At 39.2% G+C, this 14,787-nt stretch overlaps 3 protein-coding genes across 4 annotated transcripts; 2 read left to right on the top strand and 1 right to left on the bottom strand.

Annotated features, from left to right (window-relative positions):
- Positions 1–1,153: 1,153 nt before the first annotated feature.
- On the top strand, positions 1,154–8,842 carry LOC131630549 (uncharacterized). The gene is made up of 4 exons (XM_058901330.1): positions 1,154–1,289; positions 1,390–1,504; positions 2,846–2,922; positions 8,581–8,842. The coding sequence occupies exons 2-4, from the start codon at positions 1,404–1,406 to the stop codon at positions 8,715–8,717; spliced, it is 315 nt and encodes a 104-aa protein (XP_058757313.1). The 5' UTR covers positions 1,154–1,289; positions 1,390–1,403; the 3' UTR covers positions 8,718–8,842.
- Positions 8,843–10,275: 1,433 nt separating this feature from the next.
- LOC131630548 (uncharacterized) lies at positions 10,276–11,845 on the top strand. Its single transcript, XM_058901329.1, has one exon. The coding sequence runs from the start codon at positions 10,428–10,430 to the stop codon at positions 11,526–11,528; it is 1,101 nt and encodes a 366-aa protein (XP_058757312.1). The 5' UTR covers positions 10,276–10,427; the 3' UTR covers positions 11,529–11,845.
- Positions 11,846–12,199: 354 nt separating this feature from the next.
- LOC131630547 (inactive leucine-rich repeat receptor-like protein kinase CORYNE) lies at positions 12,200–14,520 on the bottom strand. 2 transcript variants are annotated; one of them, XM_058901328.1, is made up of 2 exons: positions 12,864–14,520; positions 12,200–12,622 (listed from the first exon to the last, which is right to left on the bottom strand). In XM_058901328.1, the coding sequence occupies exons 1-2, from the start codon at positions 13,793–13,795 to the stop codon at positions 12,313–12,315; spliced, it is 1,242 nt and encodes a 413-aa protein (XP_058757311.1). In that variant the 5' UTR covers positions 13,796–14,520; the 3' UTR covers positions 12,200–12,312. The 2 variants fall into 2 exon arrangements, with proteins under 2 accessions (XP_058757311.1, XP_058757310.1); XM_058901327.1 differs by having other exon boundaries at positions 12,200–12,625; positions 12,864–14,512.
- Positions 14,521–14,787: the final 267 nt, after the last annotated feature.

Genomic DNA, 14,787 nt, shown 5'->3' with positions numbered 1-14,787 from the left:
AAGAATTTTGTATTCCGATCCCCGCACCGAAGCCAGTACATTTTAGCACGTTGTTTCCAGAATATTTCCTCATTGACAATCAGTTTGTTGTATTCACGCTGAGCATCCAGGTAATGAGATGCCGAAACCGTATCCTGTCCACCACGGAAAAACTCCATAGTTGCCAAAAAACCAGCCTTGGCCTCTCTCTGTCCACTATTCTTTCTCTTGTTCCAGCTAGCTAACTCACTAGCACAGGAAGTGATACGGTCAGTAACATCCACACCCTCTCTTCTACACCACCCATGCACAACCACATCCTCAACATCATCCTCCCTGAGCCAATTGTTTTCAAATTTAAAGGAATAAGCTGCACGAATACGATGCTCACTGCTGCACTGAAGTAAAATAGGGTTATGGTCAGAATACGAAGCCAACAGATTTGTGAGCGTCACATTAGGGAATAAATCCAACCAGCCCTGATTAACGAGAGCTCTATCCAACGGTTCCTCCACCGCATTCACTCTCCCACGGCTTTTCAACCACGTAAACGGATGACCAACCAAGGGAAGATCCATAAGATTACAATCACCGACAGCTTGCCGAAACCCTTCACACAACCAATTCGGATGGGGATGGATACCACGTTTATCTTGCTGCGACAGTAGATCATTAAAATCACCAATAGTACACCAAGGACCCGCCGACATATCTCGAAGAGTCCGTAACATATCCCAAGATTGGCGCCGTCTACTCCTCTCCGGATAACCATAGAAGCAAGTAAGCCTCCATTCACCTCTAGTCTCATCTTGGATTAGAACGTTTACAAAATTCCTCGAGAAATTAAGAACTTGACACTGTATATTATCCTTCCAAAGGACAGCGAGGCCACCGCTCCTGCCTTCGACATCAACAACTAAACACGAATTATAACGCAGCATCACTCTAATGCTTCCCAACCTCTGAGATTTAGCCAACGTTTCCGAGAGGAAGATAACATCAGGTTGATGCTTATGAGCAAGACTACGTAAATTCGGAATTGCCCTCGGGTAAAAAAAAAAAGCCATATATTTGAAGACCATTTTCTAAAAATAAAACGGTCTTATAAATTGTGATTCACAAAATAAATAAATAAATAAATAATAACAATACATTTGAACAATTTATCTATAGTTTGAATAAAAAATAATTCAAAATTCGCAAAACCCTAACAAACAAAAACCCTAGATTTACCATCGTTGTATCAGAAACAACACTTCGCGCTCAAACTCATCTCCGCAGTCGCAGTTCTTCACTCCCGCCGGAAACAGGTTTTCCGCTCCCCTCTCATGCATCGCCGATGCAATTCCGGTGCGATTTTCATCATAGTTGTTGTTTTGTTTCTTACCATTGTTAATTTTTTTGTGGCAGATTGATTGGAAGAGATGGAGCATGGTTCGTACTCTGATTTGAGTAAATCAACGTTTTGTCTTGTGGATGAGGATCACACTTTCGCTAATTCTGTCAGATTCACCTTGAATCAAGAGTTAGTTATTTTATTTACAAATTCTTACCTTCATTCTTTTTTCTTTGTTGTTGTTTATGATCTGGAGTTTGATAGAATGTGAAATTTTGTTTAGGAAAGAAATTTAAATTTAATTAAAATGTTTCTCATAAGCTAAAATCGCAATCGCTAGAGATAACAGAGCATAGGATAAACTTGATGTTGCCTTCTCTGGGCATGAAGGACAATATCAAATAGGAGTGATCAATTTAACCTTATCATAGCAGAATTTCGACAAATTGTTATTTTTATGTGATACTTTATATGGAGAGTCTGTTTGGATTAGCTTATTGGGATATGTTGTGACACTGTTTGGCTGTTTTTAGTCAAAACAGCTTGTATTTCTTAAACCTTTTTGAGTTTCTTTTTATAAGTTCTCTAATTTAACTTACGAAAATAACTTAAAACTGGTTAAAACAATTTGAGTTTTGTTATCTTTTTATAAAAATAGATTATGCAAGCTTATTCATAAGCACTTATTTTGATAAACACTTGTGTTATAAGCCATAAATAAGCTGTTTATCCAAATAGGTTGTACAAATTTCTATTACATAATAGCTATAGCAGTGTAGGATATTCGAATTTTGACAAACCACTATTTTTTGCGATCGACAACACTGTACTTATCCCATAAGTAGTCTAGCTTTAGTATTCTAGAGGCAGAAGATAACCTTGCACCTTCCATAAATTTCAATTTATTATTAGCCATAATAGACTTGTGTATGTTCGGTTTAGTTTTTGAAAGAGGCAAAAACAATTCTAGAGGTGTAGAATTGATTTTGGAATGATTTTGAGGTGTTTGGTTCTTTTAAAGTATAATTGTTCTGCCTCAAGAGTTGATTCTATGGCGGAAGTTGATCCATGTAGCCGACCCTATTTAGTAGGAAATAATTCTCAACAAATTCAACATGAATCCAGCTTTATCCTTTTCGTTACACAACAGACTGATTAACAGAGCCCATGCCTCTCATCCAGTGTTATTAAATTGCAGCCGTAGTGCCGCCATGAGCGTGTTTACGTGGCAGATTTTGGCCTTCCACCTTCGGAAACACTGCTCTCATCCCTTAGGGAGAGACAAGGACATGTCATTGACACAAGAAGTTTGACTTTATAATAATTTTGTTGTTCTGCATAGGTAAAGTTTGGATTTCTTTTGTTGGAGTTTGAAAGATTTTAGTTTCGGAGTTCATAATATAAATGTATGTTTAATTTGGCATTTTCCTATCTATATCTTTCTATGGGCAGTCTTTTCCATCTCTTTCTTAATCATTGTTGTTTTCAGCAAAATATATCCTTATAAGAGTAATTACTATTTTCTTGCAGTCCAAGAGTGACATTTTCTGGGTATAGCATTCCACATCCTTCAGAAAATCGTGTTAATGTCAGAGTCCAGACAACTGGTAAGTTGAAACATAAGTTGTGTCAGGGTGGATACAGTGTGACTATAGTTTGCAAATTTATTCCATTGTCTAATGCCAAAAATCCGATTTTTAATCATAATAACAAGAGTGTGTACTTAGCTTCCAATTTCATATTTTGCAAGACAATATTTTCTATTCTGCAGACCAGTTATTTGTTATTTGTTGTAAACAATTTACATAACTTGAACCTAGCCATTTTTATTTTTACAACAAGCCAAGCAAAATCTGTTCCCATTATTATGATATTGTTTGATCAATTTAATCGATTTCACATTATGAGAGAAGATGGTAGGTATGGGAAGTTTTATGAAAGAAAACGCAAAAAGGGGAAGGAGAGAGAAAGAGAATAGGACAAACTAATTAGTTAGTGCTGCACATGGGCTAGACCAGCTGGCAGTTTTTTAGTGGAAAGGAATCCTAGGAAAATGAGAATAAATGATTGGTGACTGTCATTCTTTCTGGTACGCAGAAATTGAGTGGTGATTACCCACATGGGAGAGACTAGGCCTCTCTAAGAGCCTCCTTTATTTCTATCTTTCTGCAAAACCTAAACTTTCTGCATTTGCTTTGTACTACTAGATCCCATTTGAACTCTAGTATATTCAATAAAAATCATTCCTTTCCTATTATATTCTTGCTTCTGCTATTTTCTGCACTTAGATACTAGATTGAGCTTATCAATTTGGTATCTAGAGCCTTGGTTTCCAGCTGCGCCGTGAATGGTAGTTACGAGAAGCAACATGGAAAACAGAGTAGACACCATAGAACAGAGGATGAACAACTTCGAGGGGACAATAGAGCAGATCCGACAGATGGTGACAGAGCAACAAGAGAGACCGCAAGTAACGGTAGAGCAGATCCGCCAACTGATTCAGGAACGACCGGGTAGGAATCACGGAAGATCCGACGACGAAGATGAGGGGAGCGTAAGAAGTATGCTTTCGCGTGAATCCAGACCTAGAAACCGCCGTCATAGTGGTGGAAACGGGTCTCGCTTCATGGGAAGTAGGCGAAGGCTGGAAATTCCTATTTTCAAAGGAGAAGACGCATACGGGTGGCTCGTTCGGGTTGAGAGGTATTTTCATTTAAACGGGGTCAGGATGCGTGATAAGTTAGATGCTGTTGTTTTAGCCATGGAAGATAAAGCTTTGAACTGGTATCAATGGTGGGAGGAGCAAGCACCGTTGAGGACGTGGGAAGAGTTTAAGATGGCGGTTATGAGAAGATTTCAACCGGGTTTACTGCATAACCCGATGGGACCTCTGCTGAGTTTGAAACAAAGAGGGACTGTTGTTGAATACATGGAGAAATTTGAAATGCTTGTGGCTCCTTTGAGGAGGGAGGAGAGGTTTATGCTGGACTCCATTTTTATGAATGGATTGAAAGAAGAGATTCAAGCTGAGCTTAAACTCTATGAGAGTCAAAGCCTGTCAGACTTAATGGACAGAGCTTTGTTAATTGAGGAGAAAAATGAAGTGTGCAATAAGAAGGGTGGATCTGGGAGAGATAAGGGAGGACCTTTAAGGATTAGGGATCCTTCAGAAGTTGGGGGTTCAAGGAAGGAGGGAGAAAAAATCAGTGGTAGAGACAATGAGAAATACAAGGGCAGGAGGTTAAATCCTGCAGAATTGGAGGAAAGGAGCAAGAAGGGATTGTGTTTTAAGTGTGGGGACAAGTGGAATAAGGAGCACATATGCAAATTCAAACATATGAGTTTGAAATTATGTGAGGATAGTAGTGATGAGGAAGAAGTGGAAACAGGAGGAAAAGGTGTGCAAACTGAAGACTTGGTGGAAACAGAAGAATTCAAAATTCTGCAACTGTCAATGCAGAGTAAACAAGGACTGACTTCTAACAAGTCATTTAAAGTGTGGGTGACTGTGCAGGGTAAGGAAATGAAAACTTTAATTGATTCAGGAGCAACCAGTAATTTCATTGATGCTAATCTGGTGGAACAGTTGGGATTGAAGCTAGTAGAAACTCCTCCTTATGTGATTGAAGTAGGGAATGGAGAAAGGGTCAGTTACCAAGGGATCTGTGAAGGGTTGAATTTCCAGCTGCAGGGGGTGAACTTTCATCAACATTTCTTTTTGATGGATCTAGGAGGCACTGATATGGTGTTAGGGATGGATTGGCTGGCCAGTTTGGGAGATATTGAAGCCAATTTTGGAGAGTTGTATTTGAAATGGGAGAAGGAAGGGCAGAAATATAGCATACAAGGGGATCCTGCCCTGTGCACTCAGCAAGCTTCCATGAAAGCCATGATAAAGGCTTTGAGTGATGAAGGAATAGGGTTTTATGTGCAACCCCTGAAATCTTCTCCAGAAGAGGGTTATACTGAGTTAGAAGATATTATAGGTCAATTTGAAGGAGTATTCAATTTACCAAAAGGGCTTCCTCCTATAAGGAAGCATGATCATGCTATTAGACTCAAGGAGGGAGCTGCTGTACCAAATATAAGGCCTTATAGGTATCCATTTTTCCAAAAAAATGAGATAGAGAAGATTGTGAAGGAAATGTTGCAAGCTGGAATTATTAGGCATAGTGTCAGTCCTTTCTCAAGCCCAGTCCTGTTAGTGAAAAAAAAAGATGGAGGATGGCGGTTTTGCACTGATTATAGGGCTTTAAACAAGGTAACTATTCCTAATAAATTTCCCATACCTGTAATTGAGGAATTGCTAGATGAGCTGGGAGGAGCAGTTATTTTTTCTAAGCTGGATTTGAAATCTGGGTACCACCAAATTAGAATGAAAGAGGAAGATATAGAGAAGACAGCCTTTAGGACACATGAAGGACACTATGAATATTTAGTGATGCCTTTTGGATTGTCAAATGCCCCATCTACCTTCCAAGCCCTGATGAATGAAATCTTGAGACCTTTCCTTAGAAAATTCTGTTTGGTGTTCTTTGATGATATACTAATCTACAGTAGAAGTATGGAGGAACACAAACATCACTTAACCATGACTCTGCAGGTCCTGCAAGATCAGCAGCTTTATGCCAACAAGAAAAAGTGCTCTTTTGGCCAGAAGGAGATAGAGTACTTAGGGCATATCATTTCTGCACAAGGAGTATCTGCAGATCCTAAGAAGATAGAAGATATGCTCCATTGGCCTGTACCTAAAAATTTGAAAGGATTGAGGGGGTTTTTAGGCATTACTGGCTACTACAGAAAGTTTGTGAGAGGTTATGGGAATATTGCTTGGCCTCTAACACAACTACTCAAGAAGGATGGGTTTAAATGGAGTAATGAGGCTCAAGAAGCTTTTGAGAAGTTGAAGATTGCTATGACCACTGTCCCAGTTTTGGCTATGCCTGATTTTGAGAAAGAGTTTATAGTAGAGACTGATGCTTCAGGGCAAGGGATTGGAGCTGTCCTAATGCAAGAAGGGAAACCCATCTGTTACATGAGCCAAACATTATCTGCCAAGGCCCAACAGAAATCGGTGTATGAGAGGGAGTTGATGGCCATCGTGATTGCAATTCATAAATGGAGACCTTATTTATTGGGCAGGCACTTTAAGATTCATACAGACCAGAAAAGCCTTAAGTTCATCACTGAACAAAGGATTATGGGGGAAGAGCAACAAAAATGGTTATCCAAACTCTTAGGGTTTGATTTCGAAGTCAAGTACAAACCAGGAAGGGAGAACAGTGCTGCTGATTCATTGTCCAGGCAGATGCAGTATGTACACATTACTACTGTTCAGTGTGAGGCTTGGGAGGGGTTGGAAGAAGAAATTCAAAAGGATGGCAAGTTGAAGAGTATTGTGCAAGGTTTAATTTCAGATCCTACAAGCCATAAGGGTTTCCAGCTGAAAGGGGGGAGGCTGTATCATGAAGGCAGAATAGTTATTCCTAAGAATTCACCTCGAATTTCTTGGATCCTCCAAGAATTCCATGACACTGCAGTTGGAGGACACTCAGGTTACCTAAGGACCTATAAAAGGGTTGCTAGTGTGGTTTATTGGGAGGGCATGAGAAGGAGAATCCAAGAATATGTGCAAGCTTGTGAGGTGTGTCAAAGGAATAAGTACCAGACATTAACACCGGGAGGGTTATTGCAGCCTTTACCTATTCCAACACAAGTCTGGAGTGACATATCAATGGACTTTATTGGTGGGTTACCTAAGGTCCAAGGAATAGATACTGTTATGGTGGTAGTGGACAGGTTAACCAAGTATGCCCATTTTTTTCCTATTAGTCATCCATATACAGCAAAGAGTGTTGCTGAAGTATTCCTCCAAGAAGTGATCAGATTGCATGGTTTTCCTCAATCCATAGTTTCTGACAGGGATAAGGTATTTCTCAGCAATTTCTGGTCAGAATTATTCAAATTGGCAGGGACTAAGTTGAAGTACAGTAGCGCTTACCATCCTCAATCTGATGGCCAAACAGAGGTGGTAAACAGGTGCTTAGAAACTTACTTGAGGTGTGTGACAGGGCTTAAACCGAAGCACTGGCCTAAGTGGTTGGCATGGGCTGAGTATTGGTACAATACTAACTACCATGCATCCTTGAAGACTACCCCCTTCGAGGCTTTATATGGGAGAGCTCCTCCAGTGCTTATTAGAGGGGATACACCTGGATCTGCTGTAGATGAGGTGAACAAACTGACTATGGAAAGGAACATGATGATAAAGGAATTGCAGGAGCAGCTCCTGAGGGCTCAAGATGCAATGAGAAATCAAGCCAATAAGCACAGAAGGGAAGTGGTTTATGATATAGGAGATATGGTGTATCTAAAGATCCAGCCATACAAGATGAAAAGGCTAGCCAAGAGGCTTAACCAGAAGCTTAGTCCTAGATACTATGGGCCTTATGAAGTGATCCAAAGGATTGGATCTGTGGCATATAAGCTCAAGCTTCCAGAGGACACCAGAGTGCATCCTGTGTTCCATGTCTCTCTATTAAAAAAAGCTGTGGTGCCTACTGTAGAACCCCAGCCATTACCAATTTGCATAAATGAAGAATGGTACTTGGAACCTACACCTGAAAGAGGAATTGATTACAGGCGAACTGAACAGGGGGGATGGGAGGTGTTAGTGAAATGGAAGGATCTGCCAGAGTTTGAAAATTCTTGGGAATTAGCTGAAAGGTTGCAGGCTGAATTTCCAGCATTCTTCCTTGAGGTCAAGGAAGGTTTTGAAGGGGGGGGAGTTGGTAGGTATGGGAAGTTTTATGAAAGAAAACGCAAAAAGGGGAAGGAGAGAGAAAGAGAATAGGACAAACTAATTAGTTAGTGCTGCACATGGGCTAGACCAGCTGGCAGTTTTTTAGTGGAAAGGAATCCTAGGAAAATGAGAATAAATGATTGGTGACTGTCATTCTTTCTGGTACGCAGAAATTGAGTGGTGATTACCCACATGGGAGAGACTAGGCCTCTCTAAGAGCCTCCTTTATTTCTATCTTTCTGCAAAACCTAAACTTTCTGCATTTGCTTTGTACTACTAGATCCCATTTGAACTCTAGTATATTCAATAAAAATCATTCCTTTCCTATTATATTCTTGCTTCTGCTATTTTCTGCACTTAGATACTAGATTGAGCTTATCAGAAGACTTTGGTTGAAGTTGTAGTATGATTTATATCTAACAATAATTTTGGTTGAATGTGTCATATCTCTCTGTATCTGTAGGGGATCCAGCAAGTGAGGTGTTAAAAGATGGTTGTCAGGATCTGATGCTTATATGCCAGCATGTTAGGAGCACTTTTGAGAAGGCAGTTAAAGATTTTAAAACCAGCAAGACCGGTGATGATGCTATGGATATATGAACTAATATGCTGGATATAGTTTTGATTTTGTATTAGTTAATAGTATTTGTTTGAGCATTAACATATAGACACTGAATGTGTGTTACCAAAGTTTGATGTTAAAGAATCATGTCCCATTTTGTTGAGGTTGTTTTTGCAGTTTTACTCAGCATTTTCTTGTGCATTATCGTTCAATGTAACTGCATAGGGAAATAGTACAGAACATTGGTCTTGATTGTAGAGTGTAAACTATTCCTAGATGTCTTGTGTTCCATTTTGTATTTCTCTATACAGTTTCATTTGAATGATAATGCCAGAAAATGGATCTACCAAACTAATATTTATTATCAGTTTTCAGAATGACTTGTAGGAGTATAAAGCAGATTTTATTCCTTGAAATTTTAAGATGTGAGTTTTGGTTTTAATTTTATGGTATAATATAAATTTTTAAGGTGCCTATTTAATAAATATTTGAGACTGTAGGAGAATAAGGCATAGTCATGGAAGGAGGATGACCAAGCGTGCTTCTACCACATACCACATCTTATATTAACTAAACCATAAGCGGAAAATAGATGTGAAGAATTATATGCAACAAAACTTGAGCAAGGCAAATCATAAATTTTCTATATAACCCTGGCCATTTTAGTTTATTATGTGCACGGCTTTTATTGTATAATAACTACAACCAGTCTCACCATATTTACACTTGAGTCTAATAATCTAATTTACACGGGTAAACAAAATTTAGTTACTAGTTAATTAGACTTGAGTTTGAGGCTCTAATCCGCAGAGGCAGAAGCGCATATATCAAAGTCACAGCGGTCTGGTTTGCTTGCATTTGGAGTAATTGGAAAGCAAGGAACAACACTTGCCCCGACAGTCCGGCCTGTTTGACAGCTTTTCATCAACCGTCTGTTTTTTGTTCCAAGGAAGTTGATGTGTCCTGAGGCTGTAGAGTGTAGAGTTTATTTTATCAGGCATTGTGGGTGGATTAGCTGTAGAGTGTAGAGTTTATTTTATCAGGCATTGTGGGTGGATTAGCTCATCGGCGGTTTCGGCTCTGTCCTATTTATTGCGGGTCTGGTGCCTTCGGTTCGGTGGTGCGTTAGGAATTAGCTCCACTGGTGTTCCGTTGCCCCCGTATTTTGATTGGTGGCAGCTCAATAATTTCAATTATGTATCATCTTTTGTATAGCGGCTGTAGGGTGTTTTGGTCCTGCTGTTCTGTTGGTGTTGTAACAGCATTGTTTGTTTTCCTGCGTTGAATAGGAATGTTGCTTGGCCTTATGTTTTTCTGTTATTCTGTCATATTTAATTACGAAAATTAGTAGAAGCTCCTCCTTCAACTACTCTTTTTTAATTCACAAAATTTAAGTTCAAAGATGAAATGGATATACACTCCAAATTTAAAAGAATAAAAATTAAAGAATTTGATGAAATGAATTTCATCATGTTTCATCTATAATCCAAACAATATAATTTTATTATATATCACATCATCTCATTTTATTCCATAAATCTAAACATACCTCAAAATAGTATAAGCTATATGAAATGGTAAAAGGGATAACTTTAATTTTTCCCTGATTTATTTTATTATTTATGCATGTACCCTCTTACTCGTTTTCACCCTTCACTTTAACCATTCTCATACAAACACAATTCCAAAAACTTCTCAGTAATTAAGCTTAATCTTCTTCTAATTCAGATTATCACCACAAAAACAACATGTTAATCACATTATCACACAAAACCATCACTTTCATAACATTCATCTTCTTATTGGGCCCAAGCCCAATCCTCTCTCGAGACGCACACGTCATCAACTTCCGATCACCCAATCTCTACCCCGAATCCCTCGCGTGGGACCCACGCGCTCAACATTTCCTCCTCGGTTCCCTCCGCCAACGCATCATCACCGCCGTCTCCGACGCCGGCATCGTCGAGACCTTCATCTCCGACTCCACTCTCCCCTCCGACACATCCTTCCTCGGCCTCGCCGTTGATTCCCCTCGCAACCGTCTTCTCGCCGTCGTACACTCCCACCCTCCCCTCCCTCCGTTCAACGCCCTCGCCGCCTACGATCTACTCTCCCGCCGCCGTATCTTCCTCACTCCCCTCCTTTGCTCCGACGACAACCACGAATCCGAATCCTCCCCATGCGCCGCCAACGACGTCGCCGTCGATCACCTCGGTAACGCATTTGTAACAAACTCCGCCGGAAACTTCATCTGGAAAATAACCGTCAACGGAGAATCCTCAATCTTCTCAAAATCTCCACTATTCCTCACCTCGCCAACAACCAATCAATCCACGTTAGGTCTCAACGGAATCACCTACGTCTCCAAAGGCTACCTTCTGGTAATCCAATCAAGCACCGGGAAGCTTTTCAAGGTAGACGAAATCGACGGTACAGCAAGGATTGTTCTATTAACCGAGGATCTAATCGGCGCGGACGATATCGTCGTTCGCGACGCGAACGTCGCTATCGCGGTATCGCCGATGAATAAATTATGGTTCATTAAGAGTATGGATAATTGGGGAGAGGGATCGGTGTATGAGAGACTGGAGGTTGATGTTCGACGGTTTCCGACGTCGGTGACAGTTGGAGAAAAGGGGAGATTGTATGTGTTGTATGGACATTTGAATGAAGGGATGTTGGGAGATGGTGGAAGAGAGGGTTTTGGTATTGCTGAGATTAGGTCAAGAGAAGGACAAGATGATCATGTTTGGATTTTTGGTTTGATTGGTGTTGGATTGGCTTATTTCTTCTTTTGGAGGTTTCAGATGAGAAATCTTGCCAGGAAAATGGATCGAAAGATCGAATGAGTTTTTGTTTGGATATCACCGAAATCACGGTGCAAAATCAAGAAATTTCTCAGAGTTCTTCACCTGCAACAACCATCGCCAATTATCGCATTGTAGGTTTAGAACTCTTAGAGATTTAGTGATCTTTTAAATTTGGTTTTGTCAATTTTGACCTATTCCAAGTATAGAATCAATCTTTGTTTGACCAAAGATAAGATTGAATATGTTTCTGATTTTGATTATGGGAATGTTGTTTAGGATTTAGAGGTTTTGGTTAATGTGATTTCTTGACTGTCAAGTATGTTGTTGCCAATTTTGGTTACAGCAATGTTTTGTTTCTTTTCAAGTTTTTAGGGTTTAATGTGACTATGGAAGTTAGTAACCAGTTCTTTGATCCAAAACAATAATATCAATGGACTTTGTTTATGATATTATTGGACCTAATCAACTTTGTTTATTAATTTTCAATGAAATGATAAAGTTGAGACATTCAAATCAGAAGAACAAACTATGCTTATATTTTCACTTTGGTTTATAGAAAATGATTTTAACAAAGTCGATGTGATGGTCATCTTAGGATTCAATAATTAGTACTGACTAAGAAAACAGAACTTGTTAAGATCACTAGTGATTTACAAACATAATATATAGACTAGTGTGGAAAAAAAAACAGATAAAAAGGACAGAAAACATCAACCAAATCATCAAAACTATGATCATGCAAAACAGTCAAATACACCTATACATCTTAGTATAGGAAAAGAGAGAACAAAGAAAAACTTGTGAAGAAACCGAAAAATTTGGTTCAAAAACTATTAAGCTGTGTTAGCATGTGAACAAGTTCGTCGCTTGAAGGTCTATCAGCAGGCATATCAGATAAGCATGCAGCAGCAATCCCAACAGCCATTAGCATCTCATCTTCTTCACCTTGTTCCCCCAAAATACTCTTATCCAGAGCTTCTCGTTCCTCGCCCGCTTGCTTCAAGTGTCGCAGCCAACATCCCAAACTTCCACCTCTCTCCGCTTCTCCAAAGAACGGATCCGTAGGGTCCTTACCGGTTAATAAAACGCCTAGTATCATCCCAAAACTGAATATGTCACTTTTTTCTGTGTACCTGCTGAAATTTCAAAACACGAATTTCAATCTCAATACCATCATCGAGAAGTGATTCAGACACCAGACACAACGTTGACAACCATACAGACACCAGACACAATATTGACACCAGACACAACATTGACAATCATACAGACACCAGACAATATTGACGCTGACACCAGACATAATATTGACACCTACACTGACATATTGACACAGTAAATAATTAGTAGGATAAGATTTGGTGGTTGTTGTACCTGGAATTCAGGAAACATTCGGGAGGGGTGTTGAGAGAATTCCCTCTATCTAAGTTTGGTAGAAGTTTAGCCAAACCATAATCAGCCAATCTAGGTTCAAACTCAGCATCCAACATCACATTTGTAGGCTTCAAATTGAAATGCAAAATCTGAGGCACACAAGTGTAATGAAGATATTGAAGACCCTTCACCACACCAACAGCAATCCTCAACCTAACTTCCCAACCAATCTGCAACTCATTTTCCCTAACCCTATTCATCACATCCGCGAGACTCCCGGTCGACACATAATCATAAACCAACGAGAATCCATCGTTTCCGCGAACGTAAGCCCTCAAACTCATCAAATTCCTATGTCTCAAGCTTGCAAGAAGCTCTAGCTCCATCTGTATCTTCCTCTTCACCGATTTTCTCCTACTCTCTTGCGAATTGCTCTCGAACGGTGTAAGCTTTTTCACCGCAATTATGAGACCATTCTCAAGAACAGTTTTGTAGTACTTCCCATTCGCACTCGAACCGAGCAAATGGTTTTCTTTCGACAAAGCTAATTGGAGTGTCTTCGAGGCAATCTTCGGCGAGAATATCACCGGTCCTTTAAGGATAGGCGTTCTATTCAGATACCGAACGACACAACGAATCACAAACGCAAACAGAATCGAACCAATTAATCCAGTGATCACTCCTAAAACTACACTAACAATAATCTTCTTAGAATCATCCTTGTATTCCGACCCCGACCCCGATCGAGACTCATAAGATACATGTTTACTCAATCTCCCATGACATTGCACTCTATTATCATGATGCAAACAAAACAAGAACAGCACAAGAAGCTGAAACACCAACAACCTATTTGAAAGAGAAAAAAGGGTTTGTCTTTTCCTAAACATCAAAACACAACCAACAAAGTCACAACCACAAATCAATCCCATAAACAAGAAACAAAGTCACAACCACAAAAATTGGAAACAAACTCATATTAACATAACTCCAAAAAAGACTCAATTTTTAAACTCTATCCAAAAATGGGTTGTTCAAAAAGAGCACAAACATAAGAATAAGAATAAGCATAGGCATAAGCATATTCCACAAACTTTTCATTTTTCAAACCAAAATCTTCACAAAGAAGCCTTCATAGAATCCTTATCATTTTCTACAAAAACCCATCTTTTTTTCTCTTCACTCACCCATAAATTTTCCACCTTTACACAAATAAGAACAAGAACATAAACAAAGAACTATTCCTTAGTTTAGTAGCAATGAGTGACCAACAACAGAAAAAAACAACAGGACCCAGAAACAAAGTTGCTTCCTTTTTTCCTTGGAAACAAAACAGAAAGTCAAAAAGTTGAAAAGAAATTAAAGGGTGTAAGAGAATAATAAAGAAACAGAATAACAAAATTACAAACCCTTCTCAGAAACTAGAATGTTATTGTGAGCTATACTAAGTGCTATACTAACACTAACAGTGACATACACACATACAAAGCATGTATAGTGAAAAATGAATGATTGTGTTTTTGTGTGAAGTGTGAAAGTTGTTTCTCTCTCTAAGAAAAGTAAAAAAAACAAATTTTTATATGACAGTAGTTGTTTTGTTTCTCTCTCATCATCACAGTCTCATCTCAACTCATCTGATGACAGCAAAGGGCCATGCTTCTTTCTTTGGGTTCCCGCCTTTGTGAGTAGACTGTACTACTGTGTGGGCTCCACATTTGGTCTGAAAGTGAAACATCGTAATCCGTGAGTTGATTAAGGAATTTGTGCTTAATGGAAACCGTTTGATTTTGTTAAGGTTTGATCTTGTCCGTTGGATTAAGATTCATGGGAATTTGTGCTGCTTATGTTTTTTGTTTTTGTTTTTGATAAAAGTGATTAGTATGTTTGGTTGGTCATGTGTGTGTGATTAGTAATTTTTTTTTCT

The sequence above is a fragment of the Vicia villosa genome, unplaced genomic scaffold (genome assembly GCF_029867415.1).
Source record: "Vicia villosa cultivar HV-30 ecotype Madison, WI unplaced genomic scaffold, Vvil1.0 ctg.000696F_1_1, whole genome shotgun sequence".
Lineage (NCBI taxonomy): Eukaryota > Viridiplantae > Streptophyta > Magnoliopsida > Fabales > Fabaceae > Vicia > Vicia villosa.
The sequence above is the reverse complement of the archived record's forward strand: the minus strand, read 5'-3'. Positions and strand labels throughout refer to the sequence as shown.

What these genes read in the sequence shown, in the direction of transcription:
- LOC131630547 (XM_058901327.1), bottom strand. Translation starts at nt 13,795, where the DNA reads ATGGGATTGATTTGTGGTTGTGACTTTGTTGGTTGTGTTTTGATGTTT. An exon ending in GAATGTTTCCTGAATTCCAG is followed by an intron (nt 12,626 to 12,863) that starts GTACAACAACCA and finishes TTGAAATTTCAG; the next exon opens with CAGGTACACAGAAAAAAGTG.
- LOC131630548 (XM_058901329.1), top strand. Translation starts at nt 10,428, where the DNA reads ATGTTAATCACATTATCACACAAAACCATCACTTTCATAACATTCATC.
- LOC131630549 (XM_058901330.1), top strand. Translation starts at nt 1,404, where the DNA reads ATGGAGCATGGTTCGTACTCTGATTTGAGTAAATCAACGTTTTGTCTT. An exon ending in AGATTCACCTTGAATCAAGA is followed by an intron (nt 1,505 to 2,845) that starts GTTAGTTATTTT and finishes ATTTTCTTGCAG; the next exon opens with TCCAAGAGTGACATTTTCTG. An exon ending in TGTCAGAGTCCAGACAACTG is followed by an intron (nt 2,923 to 8,580) that starts GTAAGTTGAAAC and finishes CTGTATCTGTAG; the next exon opens with GGGATCCAGCAAGTGAGGTG.